At 42.8% G+C, this 19460-nt stretch overlaps 1 protein-coding gene across 11 annotated transcripts in view; it reads left to right on the plus strand.

The window, feature by feature from the left end:
• Positions 1-19460, plus strand: part of ARAP1 (ArfGAP with RhoGAP domain, ankyrin repeat and PH domain 1) — a 187933-nt gene that overhangs the window by 97184 nt on the left and 71289 nt on the right. For 9 of the 11 annotated variants that reach the window (XM_085852622.1, XM_085852620.1, XM_085852621.1 and 6 more), the window contains 4 exons: positions 2450-2556; positions 3143-3342; positions 8708-8793; positions 17764-17946. In XM_085852622.1, coding sequence (XP_085708748.1) covers positions 2450-2556; positions 3143-3342; positions 8708-8793; positions 17764-17946 — 576 coding nt within the window. The remainder of the gene's footprint in view (positions 1-2449; positions 2557-3142; positions 3343-8707; positions 8794-17763; positions 17947-19460) is intronic. The other 2 variants (XM_085852623.1, XM_085852625.1) reach the window with 1 other exon arrangement.

Below are 19460 nucleotides of genomic sequence, written 5' to 3' on the forward strand. Positions count from 1 at the left end.
TATTCGGTACCAGGTCTCTTCTGGGAATAGTTGGCTATCGCTGGTCAGGCTTTGTGTCCAATGAGCGTTTGCTGAAAGAGATTCAGATGAGATTTGTTAACTCTGTTGTCCAGGAGTGTCACCTGCGGCTGTATGGACGTGTGTATTGTTTTCCTGATGCTTATCCTACTTACCAGACTCTCTCAGCGAGGGAGTCTCATGAGTGGTGGAGGCCAACGAGCCGAGAACATGCTTCGTCGGTGCAGCACGTTGATTGGCATCTCGAGGAGATGGTGATGGGCCAGCAATCCGTCCAGGGGATGGCCAGATGGAGGCCCTTGGAGTATCGGTGGAAAGTGGACGCAGCGATGCACTGTTCTGGCGCATGCTCCCGTCCCTGACCTGACCTGACCTTTCTCCACATCTGCTCAGTTGACAACTCTCTCTCAATTTGATTATCCCCAATTTCTTGGCTTTCTATCCCATCTTCACTCTTTGAAGCCTTCCTAATCCTGCCTTTGAATACCAACTCTAACTCCACCTTCCCTGCAGTTTTCAAGGTGTCCTATCACATGGTGATGGTCTAGTGGTGAGGATATTGGACTGATACGTCAGATGTTGCCTGTTAAAATGTAGCTGAAGGCAGCGGTATTAAAGATTTAGATTCTCAGCTTCGCGGCAAACTGTTTTGGTGCTATCCGATCGTCAGTAAAATCCCACCTGGCTCAACAATGACCTTCAGGATGGAGTTAATCTTACTGTCCCACGTGCTCTGGTCCACATTTGATACCAGTCTAGATATTGTGGTCGACTCTTTATACCCTCAGAGCAACTTATAATGAGCACTGAAGTACTACCTATGAAAAGGTAGCATTGCCCAAAATGCTCTGAACGAAAAAATGAAAGTACCTGCACCCACCCGTGTTGTCTTTAGTTCCTCATAACTTCCGACCCCTTTATTGTCCCTTCATTGCTTTCGAAGTCTGCTGTCTCCATCACCCACTCTTCTTAGCTTTACCATGAGCCTTTACACAGGACAAACTAACACAGTATATGAGGTGGTGGCATCATGATGCATATGATCCGTTGGGAACGAATCATCAAACAAGCTGTTCACCCAAATTTGTGCAATCAATGCAAAATATGGTTCTTCTCGACGTATACGTAGCTACTGTTCATCATGTGTGTCCATCTGCTATTGTGTAACATTCCATCAGGGTGATATCCAGGCCCCAACACGCAAAGCCTTTGTCCTGCTATGTCAGTGCTGTTGGAAAATTGCCAGGACATGGAGTATAAGAAAGAGTCTTTCTGGCAGATCTTTCGGTACAATTATGGGAAATTCTTCTAAATGACGAGCTCTTCATCCTCTTGTGATTTGCTGTTCATTTAATTGTTCGTTTTGCAGCCCGCTGTCTAATACTGCCTAGTGTTGCCACAATTTGTGGTCCTGTTCCACCTGCCATCTGAGTGTTCTCCGACTGGCTCTGTGAGCCTGTCATGAATACTCGCCCGACCGGTCGTGCTAGAAAATGCCGTTTTCACCATGGATTCTGCAATATTTTTCAATCGCAATAGCTGTGCTAAAGGTGCGTCAATCACACGATAATCGCACTTGGTACTCGCACGATAATTGTATGATAATCGCACAATCACACAACGATGAAGTCGCCATCGATAACTTTGGAATCTCAATCAAGTTCTACCGCTCTGTATTCTCGCCGTCGCTGCAGCCATCATTTTCTTTCACAAAGAAAAGTTTAGGCAATCTGAGATGTAAGCCATGTTTGGAGGATCCACGACCGTGTGAATGTATGAGCTCAGTGGATTTTTTTTTTTGTGGGTGGCACTTGTCAGCAAGAACAGCAGGAAACTGTCAACAAGATCGTTCTGACGCTGACTCTTCCCAAATGCTGTAATGGCATAACTGACCACAGCTGTCATTGATATTTTTGGCTTTCTGCTGTCCTTTCTCTGTCATATTGATATCACTGTATTACTCATTTCCTTTTGTGACTTTTGCAAACTTTCTAGTTTGGTACTTTTTTGTGTTGTGGACAGGCACCTCTTGTGACATCTCATCTCTCGTGTTTGCATTATTTGTTTGTACACCATCTGCTCGAGTCATGTGAAAAGCTTTTTGAGAATTGTGAGCAAAACATGAAATGCACCTCTAACTGGGTCAGCAGTGTGTTTACTCGAACGGACATGAGCAGGCATGATCTATAGCTTCATGCTTCCACATGTGACATCATACAATAAATCAACACACAGCCATGCATATTGTTGACCTTGTGGTAACCACTTTCATTGTCAAAGCCTTCAATTGCACGAATGCCTTATTGTTCATCTACCTCAATTTCCCTGTTCGTTTTAAACTTTTTGTGAAATAATGAAGCATTTTGATGAATTGACATTTGTTGTTACTCTTGATGAATGAATGTTTTTTTTCATCCTTTCATTTTGCCAGGATTTCCAGGTGAGGGTCGGGATAACCATGATCGAAATGAATGTGGCCATGGTGAAAGACTCCGACCGGCGAACCTTTGAGCTCACGACTCCTTACAAAACCTTCAGGTACGATTTAATGGCCAGCTCGAGGTAAATGCTTGGGATTTTGTTTGATATGCCTGGTGTCAGCTTAATGGTTAGGGTGGTGGGCTTGGGATCTCAGGATCCTGAGTTCAAATCCTGCTTGGCCGTTGAATTCATACCAGGTGGGGTTGACTCTGCCTGTCATCCTTCCGAGGTCGGCAAAATGAGTGCCAGCTTGCTGGTATCCTGTGTCAGTGGTCACCTGTCCAGGATTGTGCCCAATCGCCTAGGAGACTGCTTAGGCAGCACCAATGCTCTGCACAGAGTATAGTCCCAATGGATGGATGGATGGATGGATTTTGTTTGGTGCTCTTACGGCCGGGCCGTGGCCCCAAGCTGGTTTCGGTCTCCTGTGAATGGTGACATGCTCCATGAAACGGTGCCCTCTTGAGGCACTGCAACTGACAGCACCGATATAATAAAAACCCAAGGCTCTTTGTCAAAAGCGCAGATTCTGTGCAAAATTAATCTCTATTTAGATATTTGGTGCAAATTAAATGCAAATGTATACACGCATCATGGAACCAGCAGGTGCAACAGCAACCCAATCGTGTAATCTTTGTGTCAGCTTCACGGCAGAGACGGACAAAGGAAAGGAGGAGTGGATGGAAGCTCTGAGAGAAGCCACGTCCGAGGCTCTTTCAAACTCAGAAATCGCCGAGAGAATCTGGTCCAACCACAGTAACCGCACGTGCGCAGACTGTGGAGCGGCCAATCCGGCGTGGGCCTCCATCAACTTGTGTGTAGTTATCTGCAAAATGTGTGCAGGTGTGTCCAACTGCCCTCTCACTCACTGTCCCCTGCACCCCCAAGATAACATCACAACACGTTTTTCCTTTTCGATGTTTCAGTTAATTTCGATGCAACTTCCGTTCAACCATAACGCACCATTGCTTGTCGTTTTCTCTGCTTTGAATGGTACTTTGATCATACTAAAATACACAATTTGGTGTTTGTCTGTCTGTCTGACTGTGATCAATTTGGTCGTTACTTATCGAATCTCAGCCAAACTTGCCAGAAGGACTTTTCCCCCTCCCGAAGGGGGTTTTCCACCTTGGAATAACTCCATGTCAAGGTGTATAAATAGCTTATCGTGGCATTTCATAGGGCACACCTACTGGAAGTAAAAATTATTGTAACCACAAACTATTCAGTCAATTCTGTGCAATGTATGGTTACCTTTTTCAAGAGTTGCTGCTGTTGTTTAACACTAACCTGAAATTAATTTTGAGGAAATCCATTCGATGCTTATTGCATCCCCTGCAAATGAACATACCTGAGCCGTCTCGACTTGCTCGGCCTCTAGGTAGGCCGCTAGCTTGGCCACAATGATCTGAAGCTAATAAAGGGGCTTAAATGAGTCTTTATACATAAATTATGTATCTCATTGCCTGTCCGATTTTTCTAGCCATGGGTTTATATGTGGATTGTATATGGATTGTTTATAACTTATATCTCGGGTCCTCATTTGTGATTTCTTTTGGCCATGGCTTCAAGCGTGATGTGCGATATCCCCCCCCCCCCAACACCCTTATGGCCCAATTGTGACGTTTACTTGATGCGTAACCCCATTCCTAATGATCACTTGCATTGTTTAATACATACCGTACAGTAAGAACCCGACATTTGCAGGGGATACGTTCCTGAAAAATGCCACAAATGTTGAATTGTTGTTTCAATGGGAAAAAGGGGGATAGGTTTTTTTATATATTTTTTTCTTAACATGGTCTAGGCTCATGGAAGAGTTTTTACATGGAAAAAATCAGGACACAACATAAAGGGAACAATAGGAGAAAGGAGAGACACCAACAGCAGGGTGAAGGGAGAGAGTAGATCCTGGGAAGGTTTGCGATACTGTCCTTTTAGAGAGAGAGAGAGAGAGAGAGAGAGAGAGAGAGAGAGAGAGAGAGAGAGAGAGAGAGAGAGAGAGAGAGAGAGAGAGAGAGAGAGAGAGAGAGAGAGAGAGAGAGAGAGAGAGAGAGAGAGAGAGAGAGAGAGAGAGAGAGAGAGAGAGAGAGAGAGAGAGAGAGAGAGAGAGAGAGAGAGAGAGAGAGAGAGAGAGAGAGAGAGAGAGAGAGAGAGAGAGAGAGAGAGAGAGAGAGAGAGAGAGAGAGAGAGAGAGAGAGAGAGAGAGAGAGAGAGAGAGAGAGAGAGAGAGAGAGAGAGAGAGAGAGAGAGAGAGAGAGAGAGAGAGAGAGAGAGAGAGAGAGAGAGAGAGAGAGAGAGAGAGAGAGAGAGAGAGAGAGAGAGAGAGAGAGAGAGAGAGAGAGAGAGAGAGAATAAATGTGTGTGATTTCTCAGGATTGAAATACATAATCCAAGTGTTTGACCAGTTTGTGATTTTGTCATGGTCTGAGGAGAGGGAAGAGGCTGCTGCCTGTCTGTTAGAAGGATGAGAGATGTCATGGCAGAGAGTGGAGTGATCATCAAAACGATAGAGAGTATTTTCCAGAGAGTCAGTGAGGTCATTGTTGAAGAATAGGAGTAAGATGGGACCTAGAACACTGCCTTCGGGGTACTTCAGCCTTGATAGGGAAAGGAGATGAAAGGTTGTCGATGAGAGTGGTGAAAGTCAGTCATCCAATAATGGAGTTGGCCTTAGCTTCATAGGCAGACAATTTGGAGAGCAGGGCAGGATGCCAGACTGCATCAAAAGCTTGGGCTATGTCCAGACGTCTGGAGAGACGGCCCCGATCTCATGTCTGATATTGATGGCCTTCATCTATTTTTGAGAGAGGAGAAGCAGCATATCCATTTAAAACATGTCATGGTGTTGGCTTAGCAGTTAGGGTGGTGGCTTTGGATCCTTGGCTCCTGAGTTTAAGTCGCGTTTGCCGCCGAATTAACACCAGGGGGTTGACTCAGCCTGTCATCCTTCTGACAGCTGGCCATGAATCTTGTGTTTTGAATTGTAACTCCAAAGCACGTGAAATGAAAACTTTTAGACACATGTTTTTTAACCGTAGATTCGTGATGATTATCATTTTTGTCTATTCCTTGGTGATGAAGCAAATAGAACATTTGAATGATTTTACTGCATATGAATGAATGGTGCATACCATGCATGATGGGCACAATGGTGAGAGTGTGCGCTCTGAGAGATCGGCGGTTTGATTCTGGCCCCAGCTGAGTCGTACCAAAGACTTTTAAAATGGTATTGTCTCATGTACTTATCTGCATCTGTGAAGGTGATTTGTGTGGCTACTCCTCCATGAGCCTGAGACCCCATAGAAAGACTTTTCAGCTGCAAATTTTGGAAAAATGCTGAAATATTCGGAGTTGTGGAGTTGTAGAATATTCCGAGTTGCAGAATCCCCTTTTAATTTTTCACTAACTTTCCTACAAACATGTGGATAAGAAGCAAGGCTCAGGGAAGAGCATTTGCACACGCATGCAGACAACACAGGATTTTACTTTTTTTAACATGAGACAAACAGTCATTAAGCTTGAGGAAAGTAACCTCACAGAGCACTATCGTTGCCTGTGGCCCCATCCAGCGGCATCGCTCTTCTGTCCACAGTCAGCAGGGAATTTCAATGAGAGCCATCCTCTTGCCCACCCCCCCCACCCCAACCCCAACCCTCCCCCTTCCCATCGCATGCCAACCCAGATGGTTTATCTATGCTTTATCCTCTAAATCCTGATCCTCAACCAAGGAAGCAGCACGTACCATTTCTTACGTCATCTCTCCCTGTCGAGGCTGGAATGCTCTAAGGCAGTCTTCAGCCAAGTCTTGTTCCTCATCTTCATCGACGAAATTTCTGATTCTCTGGAAAACTCTTCTTATCTTTTCACTGACAACTCCACCCTCTGCCTTATCATTTCTCATCCTTCGTATAGGCAGGCAGCAACCTGTTTCCTCTCTACAGACATTGATAGAATCAATCACGGGTCCAACACTCGGAATATGTCTTTGCACCTTGACAAATCTCATACTGTCTCTGTCTATGAAGAAGGATGTCTGAAGAAACCCCCCTAAAAAAAAACCTCTTGAAGAATTCAGTCCTTCCAACTTCTGGGTCTCACCATACATTAACCACAATTCTCTCTTGGACAAACTACATGTCAGAGTTGACTTGCAAAGCCAGCCACAGATGGAGCATCCTCTGCCATGGACATACCGTACAGTAAGTACATGCCGTACCGTCTTTTGTTGTCAAATCCAAATTTTAAACAACCTTCATACACAGCTCATTGGAGTACTACTCTCCTCTTTGAGCTGGCACCCCCTGTGACATGCATTGCACATCTCACTGCTGAGGAAGTCAAGGGCCTCAAAATCATTGAAATCTCCCACAATGGAGAAAAATCTCTGGGCCTGTAGCTCCAGTATCATGGACAGGTTTGTGACCTACCTCCTCCTTTCTGGTCTTGCATCCTCTGCTCTTTCTGTGTTCTGTCACCCTCTCGATACCTTCCCCCATCCTGCCAGGTTTCTGTGAGGCACACATGGTCTGGCAGTACACATTTTTGGTGAAACTCATAAAATCCAGCTTCATTGCTTGCCATCACCCATTTGTTTCTCTTTTTCTCTCACCTGTGGAACCAATTTCCCCAGTCTGTTTGATTTCGGCCTTCCCTCTCGGGATTCTAGATGGCCGTTCACCTCCTCCTCGAGCCATCCCCCCATTCAAATGCACTAGCAGGTCCTGCGGAAATTATGCATAATGTAAAATGTAACTTCAACAATATTATGCAAATAATAGTTAATTGATGAAGTCACCTCCACCGCAAGTCCTCAACTCCCCCTCCCAACTCCAAGTCTTCAAAAACCCTCCCTACCCAAGTCCTCACAAAGCCTCAGCAACCCTCTCCAAACTCTCTGCCCCTCCCACCCAAACTCTTTGTGATCCAAAATTCATTATCTTTTTCATGATTCATAAATACACAACATTAAAATTAAATAACGACGGAAAAACATTTAATTTACAATCTCGCGTGATTTCACCATGTTGCGATTCTTCAGTAAAAAAAATAGTGAATAGGTGAGCTAACTGATTAAAAAAAAACATGTAAGGTCATTCATAATGGAAAAAAATAATATATAGCAAGAAATCCTAGGACAAAGACTTTTATAATGATATAGATATTATGGTCCCTGGTCGAGCAGTTTAAGAGAAAATCATCGGAAAGACAGACAGACAGAAACAAACAAACAAACAAACAGAATAAGGCTATTATTTATATTGATGATCTTTTTTTTACCTTCATCACCTCTCCCAAATCCCACCCTTCCTTGCCAGCAGCTTATCGTGCTTTTCTCATATCTCTCTCTACCCTCTTTGGTGTTTTTGTTCTGTGGTTGTTGCATCCCTCATTTTCCTTTTATCTTCTTTCAGCCTTTTTCTTGCTGGGTTTGAACTTGTATCCAGCTTGTTCATCCCTTCCGTCCTCCACCCCCCCTCCTCCCCTTCCCCTACTCCAATTTGAAAAATCATCTTTCGTAGGATTCAGCCAAGGTCAGAATCGAACGAGGCACCTTCCAAACTCAAATCAGATCGATGCTCTCATCACAAAGCTTCAGCCTTTCGGCAGTTTTCACGAGCACGATGAAATATTTGGTCTTCATTTAAGTTGCCAAGATCGCTGTGACTGTTTAAAATAAGTGGAGGCTTTCTGGGAAGAGAGCAGTGCAAATGATGAAACTGGACAAAAGCATTTGCTGAGTGTGCAGCACTGCAGGTGGCTTTGGCTTTGGTAGTTTCCATCCACATTGCCTTTGTTCCCTTGATTAATTATCACATGGAGAATAAAAGTATTTTTGACGGTGATTTACATTTTGTTTGGAAGGCACTTCTTGTGAGATTTCTTTGTCTTTTATTAAATATGCTCAAATATAGTTTGATGACAATCGCGTTCATTTCATTTTCATCTTTTGTTCTCAGTTCTTTGTTTATCGATTTTGGCTTGCAGTTCAACTGAATGCAAAAATGTCCTGTTTCTCGTCTGTGCCTCGTGTCTCAGTGTGGAGAATTCTTTACAGGGAATGAAGTTTACTTGTTGCTCCAGTGACTGCTCACTCACAGTAGAAAATGTGGTGTTTTGTTTTCCAAGCTTCAACTTTGGCGCCGGGTTCTTCCACGCCGAGAAAAGCCCACCCAATGTATGCACTTTTCTCTCCATCCTTGTGCAGGGCAGCACCGAGCACTTGGGCCAAACATTTCGAAAGTGAGGAGTCTGAAGATGGACAGAAAAATCTGGACAGAGAACCTTATCGAGGTGAGACCAAATCAGATTGAAAATTTGTTGTTTGTTTATTACTTATCCTGGCCATGTTTGAAGCTCTGTCATGGACCATTGGTCCTTCATGGACAAGGAAATGTCAGAAACCAAAATCGAAGGTTAGACTTTGTGGAGATGGGACAGAAATTTGGAATTTGCTCAGGGTGCTCGCAACTTGACTATGCTTTGCTCAAGACAACGTGGGAGCTTTAACGTCCACCAGCAATAAATTATAGCAGATGGGACACCAGGCTTACTGTCCTTCCGAGTGATGGCGGACTCATTGATACAACATTGCCTGTGCAGCACCAGTCTGATAGTTTATAGTCAGTCAGATAAAATATCCAATCCAAACTATTCAGTGTATTATACACAGACCAGACCAGAATCAAGCCGAGACGATACGAGCCAGTGTGCTACCTCTGAGCTATCCTGTTCGACAGGTTGAATTGTTGGCACAAAATAATGATCAATGGTATCTCTCACATAAATGCTACTTCCTTGAATAAATTCCATAGTCTGTGCGTGAGTGTGCTTAGGGTTTGTCAACATTGATGTAAGGCTCATGGAAGAGCTTTTACAGTACATACACCATATCCAGATTACATACATACACCATATCCAGTTTTAAATCAATCAAACACGTATAATAACAAGAGGGGCACTCGGTAGAGTGCATACTTCCGCCACGCAATGCTTGATCCAAGAGAACATATTGGACCCAATACATTTTTTTTATTATCTTGCTATATTATCGTTTTTCGCCCTGTTTCTCAATGGTGAAGAATTACTTGAAGATTGTCAGATCCGGATCTTCACCAAAATTGAATCAGTTCTTCCTTGTCACACACCCAACGTGTCCCCCGAGTTTTGTCCGAATCTGTTTGCAACTTTTTTCGAATTCGTGCTATGTATCATTTTTGGCCCTCCCTCTTAATGTTGAAGAATCACTAAAAAATTACACCAGTCGGATCCGAATCCAGATCTACACCAAAATCTAATCGGTTCATCCTTGTCACACACCCAACCTTGCCACCAAATTTCATACGGATCTGTGTACAACTTTCTGAGATATCCTGCAGAAAGACAGACAGACAAACAAAAAAAATGGCCCATTGGGCCAGGACTTGATGAAATTCATCCAGTCAAAGATACTCCCCTCCTACGTCCGTGTTTCAAATTTGAAAGGAACCCGTTAAGATTTGGCGGAGACATGAATTTTTGAAAATCGGCCCATGCTAAAAGATACGGATTTTCACGATTTTCAGGAATTTTTCCTGACATTGACCTTTGACCTTGACATGCCAAAAGTTATAGGGTTCTATTCTGGTGGCCAATAAGTCCATTGGTGAAGTTCCATGACATTCCGACTCGAAATGTGACCTGTAGAGCGAGACATACACACAAACAAACAAACTCACAAACTGAACCGACCAACATACTTGACGAAATCGTCGATTTCGTCGAGTAACAAACAGACCAAGAGGGGTGAAAACATAACTTCCTTCACCTTCGGTGATGGGAGGTAATAATTTTATCATGATGATTTTTATTATTATTAGCTCACCTTACACTTTAGTCCGGTGAGCTTATGCGATTGAGCAGTGTCCGTCGGTGAGTGAGTGAGTCCGTCGGTCATTATCGCTTGAACCAAACACATGAGTTTGAGGAAACTTGGCCACAAGCTTCATATCTGATGCCGAACGAAGGTAGGTGTATTGACCACAATGGATTAAATTAAAAAAAAAATTATCACCGTCATACATAAAATACCCCATAATGCCAAAGTGAAAACATGTTTTTGAGAATTTTTTACAAGTTCATAAAAAATAAAATGCTGAAATGTCTTGTCAATACGTATTCAACCCCTTTGCTATGACACTCCAAATTGAGGTCAGGTGCATCCAATTTCCTTTGATCATCCTTGAGATGTCTTTTCAACTTGATTGGAGTCTGTCTGAGGCCAATTCAATTGATTGAACATGATTTATAAAGAAACACCTTTCTTTATAAGGTCCCACAGTTGACAGTGCATGTCAGAGCAGAAACTCTCCCATGAAGTTCAAGGAACTGTCCGTAGAAATCCATGATAGAATTGTGAGGAGTCATCGATCTGGGGAAGGGGAAAAAACAATTACAAGAGTGTTGAAAATTCCTTACAGCACAGTGAGCTCCATCATTAGGAAATGGAAAGAATATGGAACGACCCAGACTCTTCCGAGCTGGCCATCTGACCAAACTGAGCACGAAGGACTTTGATCAGTGAGGTGATCAAGAACTCAATGACCACTCTGATATAACTAGAGTTCCTTGGCTGAGACGGGAGAACCTGCCAGAAGGACAACAGTCTCTGCAGCACTTCATAAATCCAGGCTTTATGGGAGAGTGACCAGATGAACCCACTCCTGAGTAAAAGGGACATGACAGCACACCTGGAGTTGGCAAAAAAAGGCACGTGAAAGACTCTGAGAGCATGAGTTAAACGATTCTGTGGTCTGATGAGCTGAAGATTGAGTTCTTTGGCCTGAATGCAAAGTGCTCCATCTGACGGAAACCAAGCAGAGCTTATCACTCATCGAACACCATCCCTACCGTGAAGCGTAGATGAGGGCAGCGTCATGCAATGGGGATGGTTTTCAGCGGCATGGACTGGGAAACTGTAAGGACAGAGGGAACAATGAATGGAGCCAAATACAAGCAAATCATTGAGGAGGACCTGATTCACAGTGCAGAACACCTTAGACTGTGGTGAAGACTTACTTTCCAACAGGACAATGACCCCAAGCATACACCCAAAGCAACACTGGAACGGCTTCAGAACAAGAACATGAAAGTGGTTGAGTGTCCCAACCAAAGCCCAGACTTGAATCCCATTGAGAATGTGTGAAAAGACTTGAAAATTGCTATTCACCGACGCTCCCCATCCAACTTGACGCAGCTTGAGAAAATCGGCAAGGAAGAATGGGAGAGAATCCCCAAATACAGACGTGCAAAGCTGATACTGACATACTCGAAGACTTGAAGCTGTAATCGCTGCCAAAGGCGCTTCTGCAAAGTATTAATGGGGGGGCTGAATACTTATTGATACAAGACATGTCAGCTTTTCATTTTTAATGAATTTGGCAGCCAGAATTATTAAACTTTTTTATCTGGATTATTTTTTTCAATCTTTTAATTTATTTACTTACTTATTTATTTATTTATTTGAACAAGGCTCACTTGGCTGTGCCTGGATGGGTTTGAGGCTCGAGGAGTTGCAGCTGAAATGTGAATCCTATCCAGGTTGCTCCTAATGACTTCATCTTTGCTTTTTTGCTTGTTCGGGTTCCTTCTGATGACTTCAATACAGAACTGTACTTATTTGGTCTTCCATTTGATTTGAATTGAATTTATTACAATCCCATTCTAAATTCAAATGAGTGATCATGAAAAACGTCATGGGTCAGGGTCAGGGTCAGGTGTCCAATCAAAGTGGGGTTGCATCAAAGTGGGACGTCTTGGTACCCGGTCATAACTGCCAGTAGTTATAAAGTGGCTTTTTTATTGTATACACCATCGAGGCTCAGATGAGAGCGAACACACAGAACCCATAACAAGGGGAGCAGGAGACGTGGGGGCAAGAGAGGGAAGGAAAGAACAGTGTGGAGCAGAGACATGAGGAGATCTGTGGAAGGGAGAGGGATGGGGTGGGGTACACAGGCTATACAAGATGGGCACGACATGGAATTTCAGGTCCTTACATGACAGGGACTTTCAGAAAGGAAAGCAGGGAATTTGAAGGAGGTGGGTTTGGGTGGATTAGCAGGGGTAGAGAACATCATGGTTTTGGATGGGGGAAGATAAGAGATTTTGGTGAACAGCTGTTTTGAAGACCTGGAGTGAAGAGTGGGATTGAAGAGTGTGTGGGAGTTTGTTCCAAAGGTGGGAAAAAAGAGGAATGAAAGAGTGAAGGTGAGCAGTAATTCTTGATTTTGGTAGTTTTACCAGAAGGGGGTTGCTGGCGGACCTTGAGCGCACTGCAGAAATATGGGGAGGACATATCTCAGACAGAGCAAGGGGGGCGAGGCCAAAGAGGAGACGGTCGAAGACAAAAAGACCACCGACCTTTCTGAGGTGAGAGAGTGAGAGAATCAAAGACTCAGCCTCATCACGGGAGATACCAATGATCCTAAATGTCTTCGTTTCCACTGTGGGAGGTGGGAGGACCAGTCCAGAGGGGAGAGCAGTACTCCATCAGGCTGCGGACGAAAGCTTTTTATGTGGTCAGGAGCTCAGGTTTGTCAAGCTCCTGATTTTGTTGTCTCTGTCTGTGAGCAGGATATCTCAAAAACTTATAGATGGATTCGGACAAAACTTTGTGGACAGGTTGGGTGTGTGACAAGGACGAATTTATTACATTTTGGTGAATATCCGGATACGAATCCATTCACGATAATTTTTTGAGTAATTCTTCACCATCGAGCGATTAGGGCAAAAACGATATGTAGCACTGTACAGTGGCCTGCAAAAGTATTCATTCTGACCAATAATTCCACATTTAGATGAATTACAAATTGTGGAGAAACAATTTTTCCAAATTACCTTTTTTATTTATCATGGAAGAGATCAAATTAAACACATAGTTGAAGGAGGTTACATGTCAGGAATACCTACAAAAAACATGTACAAATCAAAATTCACTGGTTGCAAAAGTATTCATCCCCTTCGGTTGGTACTTCTTGGAAGCATCTTTTTCAGCAATGACTGCTACGAGTGTTTTTGGGTAGGTCTCCATCACCTTTACACAGTGAGATGGTGAAATCTTTGTCCACTCTTCCTGTGAAAATTGCTCAAGTTCTGCCAAGTTTGATTGGGATCGTCGATGGACTGCAATCTTTAAGTCTCGCCATAAATGGTCAATTGGGTTCAAGTCAGGACTTTGACTGGGACACTCAAGAACATTTATTTTCTTCTTATTCAGCCACTCCAGTGTGGCTTGAGCTTTGTGCTTCGGATCATTGTCCTGATGGAATGTGAATCTCCTACCCAGTTACAAATTCATGGCTGACTCGAGCAGATTTTCATCAAGGATTCTCCTGTATTTTGCACCATCGATTGTCCCTTCTATCCTGACAAGCTTGCCAGTCCCTGCTGATGAAAAGCAGCCCTATAGTGTATGATGCTGCCACCACCATGCTTGACAGTGAGGGTGGTGTTGACTGGGTGATGTGCATTGTTGCGCTTGCACCAGACGTAACGCTTTGAATTTAGACCAAAAAGTTTAATTTTTGTTTCGTCTGAACACAAAACTTTTCTCGACATGCCTACAGTATCATGAGGATGCTTTTCCACAAACTCCACATGAGCTTTTAGATGTGTCTTTTTCAATAATGGCTTATTTTTTGCCAGCTTTATGAAGGGAGCAGGATATTGCTAATTGATGAACACTGACCCCTATATTGGACATGGAGCATCACAGCTCTTTCAAATTCATTGGTGGATTTACAGTGACATCCCGAACCAATTTTCTGCTTGCCCGGCTGCTGAGTTTGGATAGGCGACTTGATCTGGGTAGACTGGGTGGTATGATGCATCTTCCACTTCTTAATGATAGATTTCACCATACTCAAAGCGATAATGAGTGACTTTGAAATCTGATCTTGTAACCCTCTCCTCAGTGGTGCTTCTCTACCACTTTATGTGTGATAGCTTTGGAAAGCTCCTTGGTCTTCATGTTTGCCTTTTTTTTGTATACATTGCAGAGGCTCATATGAGAGCTAACGCAGAACGCACAGCAAGGGGGGCGGGAGAGGGAAGGACAAAACAGTGGGGGAACAGAGACATAAGGAGATCTGTAGAAGGGAGAGGGATGGGGCGGGGAACACGGAGTATACAAGATGGACATTACAGGAACTTTCAAGAAGGGAAGCAGGGAATTTGAAGGAGGTAGGTTTGGGGTTGAAACAGGAGTAGAAAGTTAATGGGGGTAGAAGTTGAAATTAACGGGGGTGGAAAAGTGGATTAACGGGGGTTTTGGATGGGGGAAGATAAGTGGTGGTGGTAAACAGCTGTTTTGAAGGCCTGGAGGGAAGAATGGAACTGAAGAGAATGTGGGAGTTTGTTCCAAAGGTGGGACAAAAGAGGAATGAAAGAGTGAAGGTGAGCAGTGATTCGTGATTTTGGTAGTTTTGCCAGAATGGGGTTGTTGGCAGTCCTTGAGTGCCCTGTGGAAATATGGTGGGGACATATCACAGACAGAGCAGGGGGGGGCGAGACCGGAGAGGAGACGGTAGAAGACAGAAAGACCACTGACCTGCCTGTGGTGAGAGAGTGAGAGGCCGAAAGACTCAACCTCATCGCGGGAGATACCAATTATCCGAAATGCCTTGGTTTTTACTGCATGAAGCTGAGAAAGGTGAGAGGCAGGAGCACCAGCCCAGATTGGAAAGCAGGACTCCATCAGGCTGCGGACGAAAGCTTTGTATGTGGTCAGGACCTCAGGTGGGCCGAGGAAGGACTTAGCTCGATGGAGCCAGTCGGCGACTGGCTTTGGAGACCAGCTTGTAAATGGAAATGTAAGTCAGCGACTGGCTTTGGAGGCCTTGTTGGTTTACCAAGTGAGTTGTCCCTTGAAACTCTTTCGATAAGTGGGGGAACTTAATTTTTCAGTGAAACCATTGATTACATGCAGGTAAAACCTATTACACTTATTTTGTTCACCTTTCAAATCAATAGTTTACTCCTGAAGTGATTTCAGGTTAATTCGGAAAGGGTTTGAATATTTATGCAACTGAGAATCATCTGATTTTCTCTGCAAATCTAACTTATTCACATTTTAAATGCATTGCTTTAGCTTTATCACTTTGGAGTAGTTTGTGAAGACTCCAGATGAAGTTTGATTTGAAAGCTTCATGAAATAAGCTCAGGTGGCATCAAAATGTGAAACTTTGGAGGTGGGTGAATACTTTTGTAGGACACTGTATCTCTAAAAGTTACAGACGGATTTGGACAAAACTTACTGTACAAGTTGGGTGTCTGCCAATAACGAATTGATTTGATTTTGGTGAAGATCTGGAACCGGATATGAGAATTAATGTTTTTTTGTTTTTTTAAAGTGATTCTTCACCATTGAAAGATGGGGCCAAAAACGAGATGATATGTCAAAAAGTTGGAGATGAGTTATGACAAAAACTGGTGGATGAATTGGGAAGGTGACAAGAATATGTTGATTAGATTTTGTTTTTGGTCCGGCTGCAGATCCGGCCTGTCAGTGGGAGACAAAACGAAAAACTGTTCAGTGTGGTGGAGGTATACACTTGACTGAGTGATATTTTGTTATTATTATTATTATTATTATTATTATTATTATTATTATTATCGTTATTATTCTTCACCATAATACAGTCAGCAGTTCTGGTGAAGCAGTTTCTTTGCAGTGGTTACAATCCTGGGTGGGTCATCACTCCGATGCAGGATACTTGGCTTAGTGTGCAGCAATTTGGAATTTAGCCTAAATATTCAATGTCCAACAACTAATGCTGCAGTAGTAGACAGGACACGCAGTTTAACGTCCATCCGATGGATGGCACACACGTCGATGTGAAACAGCACATGCGCTTCACCCGACATGTGAAACGTGGACGGCACACACACTTCATCCAACATGTGAAACACCAGGATGACCGTTTATAACCAGGTCAAGATTCGAACCTGAGATAGACACCTCAGAGACTGATACGCATCTGGCACCTGTTTCTATTCATGCATACAGTGTACACATATTTATACATATATTGTCTAAAGGCATTATTATGCATCATCACACTTTTATATGGATTACAAAGACATTAATATACAGTGGACAGACATGCTATTTGGGATTTGAACCTGAGTTCCCTATATCATAAACCAGGCATTCAGGATGTAGCATGAACAGGATTGACAAAATTGCCTCTTTAATAACTTTTCCCAGTGTATACCAGCTGCATTATGTCAGATCAGAATGAATGGATCATCATTATTATTGCTTTGTGTGGTAATGCTGTGGTATTCTATGAAGCTGGTGCTTTGTATCCTGTTGGCAGGCGAAGATTGCATGAGAGTAATTGTTTTATTTTTCAACTTTATCAACACACTGTCTCACTTGAGCTGATATTTACTGTCATAAATCCAAAGAAGATTTATTTGAGTCATTGTTGATGTTAAGCCTTCAGAGCCTGTGGTTCCCACCTATGTTTGCTCCACTCACATCCAGCATTTGTGTGAGCTTGTCAAAGTCTTCCATTTGCCTGGAGTTGGCTCGGTGAGATATTTGTTCTCACAATTTGAAAATGCGAGGAATGGTTGGAACCCTTCCAATTAGCATGACACTGCCTGCATCATACATTATAAACATTAATAAATTGCTGAAATGGATTATTTTAAACTCCATCCCTGCCATGTTATTCAACCTCAATGTTATGATTTAACTCCTCCAGGACAAACATGTATTTACTAGGTCTGAGTGATTTAATTGATGGTTAGAAGTTGTTTCACATTTTGGAGATACCAGTCAGAGTGTATATTCATAAAGCAAATAGAAGTCACTGATTTATCCTACGCTGACCACTCTGAGTAAAGAGAGGAAGTGATTTCACTGCATTGTCTGAAAGAATTCTCCAAATTTGGAGTTTTAGGAAGCTATGGAATGAAATGTTAAAATAATCTTTCCAAGCAATCTGGTTGTTTGTGATTTTCAACCTGTGCTCCAATCCTTACTCATGAAGCCTTTTGGGGCTCTGGTTACATTTACATATTTGGAAGTAAAGTGAGGTGGTCAAACTTTTATTTAGTCCAGATAAGGAATTCATAATTCAGACTGGGTACCAACACAAAAGGATGTATGTTGTATGAGTTAATGGAATATGAGGCTTGTCATGTAGTTTAAACAAGAATAGCTGGTGTTTTTAACAACAATGTTCAGGCTTGTTCTCTGTGCCCACCAACCAGCTGCTTTGTACCATTGGGAATGATGGAGCGAATGCGTTCTGGGTGGCCAACATGCCTGACAGCGAGAGGCTTACACCAAATGCATGCTCGGACAAAAGATCAGAGTTTATCGTGTCCAAGTACAGAGAGGGGAAATACCGTCGCTTTCACATCTTCTATGGAATGCCCAATGATCTGCGCCAAGTAAGTAGTTTTAATACTCCCCTCTTTTGGTTGATGGTATTATTCCCTATTCCAGGAACTTCCCTCAAAACACACAAAACTTTAGTATGAATAGATTTTAGCAGCAGCAATTCAATGCAAAGCAATGCATAAAAAACAAGAAGGGCACTCGGTGGAGGGCATACCTCCACCATGCAATGCCTGATCCACGAGAAAATATCACGCCCAATATATTTTTGAAATGTCATGCTATATATCGTTTTTGGCCCTATATCTCAATGGGGAATAATCACTATGTAAATTAAATAATTCTCGTGTCCGGATCAGGATTCGGATCTTCACCAAAATTGAATCAATTTGTCATGGTCACACACCCAACCTGTCCACAAGTTTCATTCGAATCTATCCACAACTTTTTGACATATCCTGCACACAAACAAACAAACAGCCAAACAAACAAACAAGAAAAAGACGTCATGCAGAGCACCATACTTACAAAATCCACCCCACTCTTCAAAGGACGTTGCCATGGATTCAGGAAATTGTTCATTCCATTAAGATTAAAATTGACGATCTTAATCAAAGCTCAGGTCAATCGGATGTAAATTGACGATTTTTCAGTTGAAAATTGATGATTTTAGAAGTTTGAACTTGTGTTGACTTTTGACCTTTTGACCTCAAATAGTTGGTTTCCCAATTCAGTGTCGCAGTATGCGAAATCCTCTTCAAATTTTAAGTCAATCGGATGAAAAATGACGAATGCATAAATTTGACCTTAAGATGACCTTTGACCTCAAAATCAATCGGCTTCTTCATTGAGACGACCTCTACAAGTCGGAAAAGTTTCATGATGATCGGTTTCGAATTGTGACCTGTCGGCGATAAACAGACAGACAAACAGACAGAATAACAAAATCGACTGACCAATATACTTTACTCATCTTCGATTTTCCAAGTTACAAACAGATAGAAAGAGGTGAAAACATAACCTCCTTCACCTTCTGTGGCAGAGGTAATAACAATCAAAAACCTTAACATTTCTAATGGGAGATTCACGTTCAGTTCATAGAGTAATAATCATATCCAGACTTCCGTTATTGTCAATCTCTCAACTTCCGGCAACAGCGGCTGTTGTTCCATAAATAAATACAGCAATCTGTTCTCCATTGATAACGTCTTCCTGTGATAGCTTTGCAAATATAATGTCTCCCAATAAGATTATAGACAACACCAGAGAGTTTAAGCGCATCCCTTCCCCACCTCAAAAATAAAGTATGTGTGTGCGTGCGTACGTGCGTGTTGTTGGTTATGGAGGTGGATACTTTGAGACGTGTGTGTGTGTGTGTGTGTGTGTGTGTGTGTGTGTGTGTGTGTGTGTGTGTGTGTGTGTGTGTGTGTGTGTCTCTCATTAGTTGTTGACTCCATATTCGGGTTTCAGAAGGTGGAATGGGGTCCTCCTCGGGCTCGAAGCATCCACCTTCATTTCGGTCAGGAATAATGATTCATGGACCAAGTTGTGAAGTTTTGTTGTCAAA

This window comes from Eptatretus burgeri, chromosome 13, assembly GCF_056783735.1.
Source record: "Eptatretus burgeri isolate ZD-2024b chromosome 13, Ebu_testis_v1, whole genome shotgun sequence".
NCBI lineage: Eukaryota > Metazoa > Chordata > Myxini > Myxiniformes > Myxinidae > Eptatretus > Eptatretus burgeri.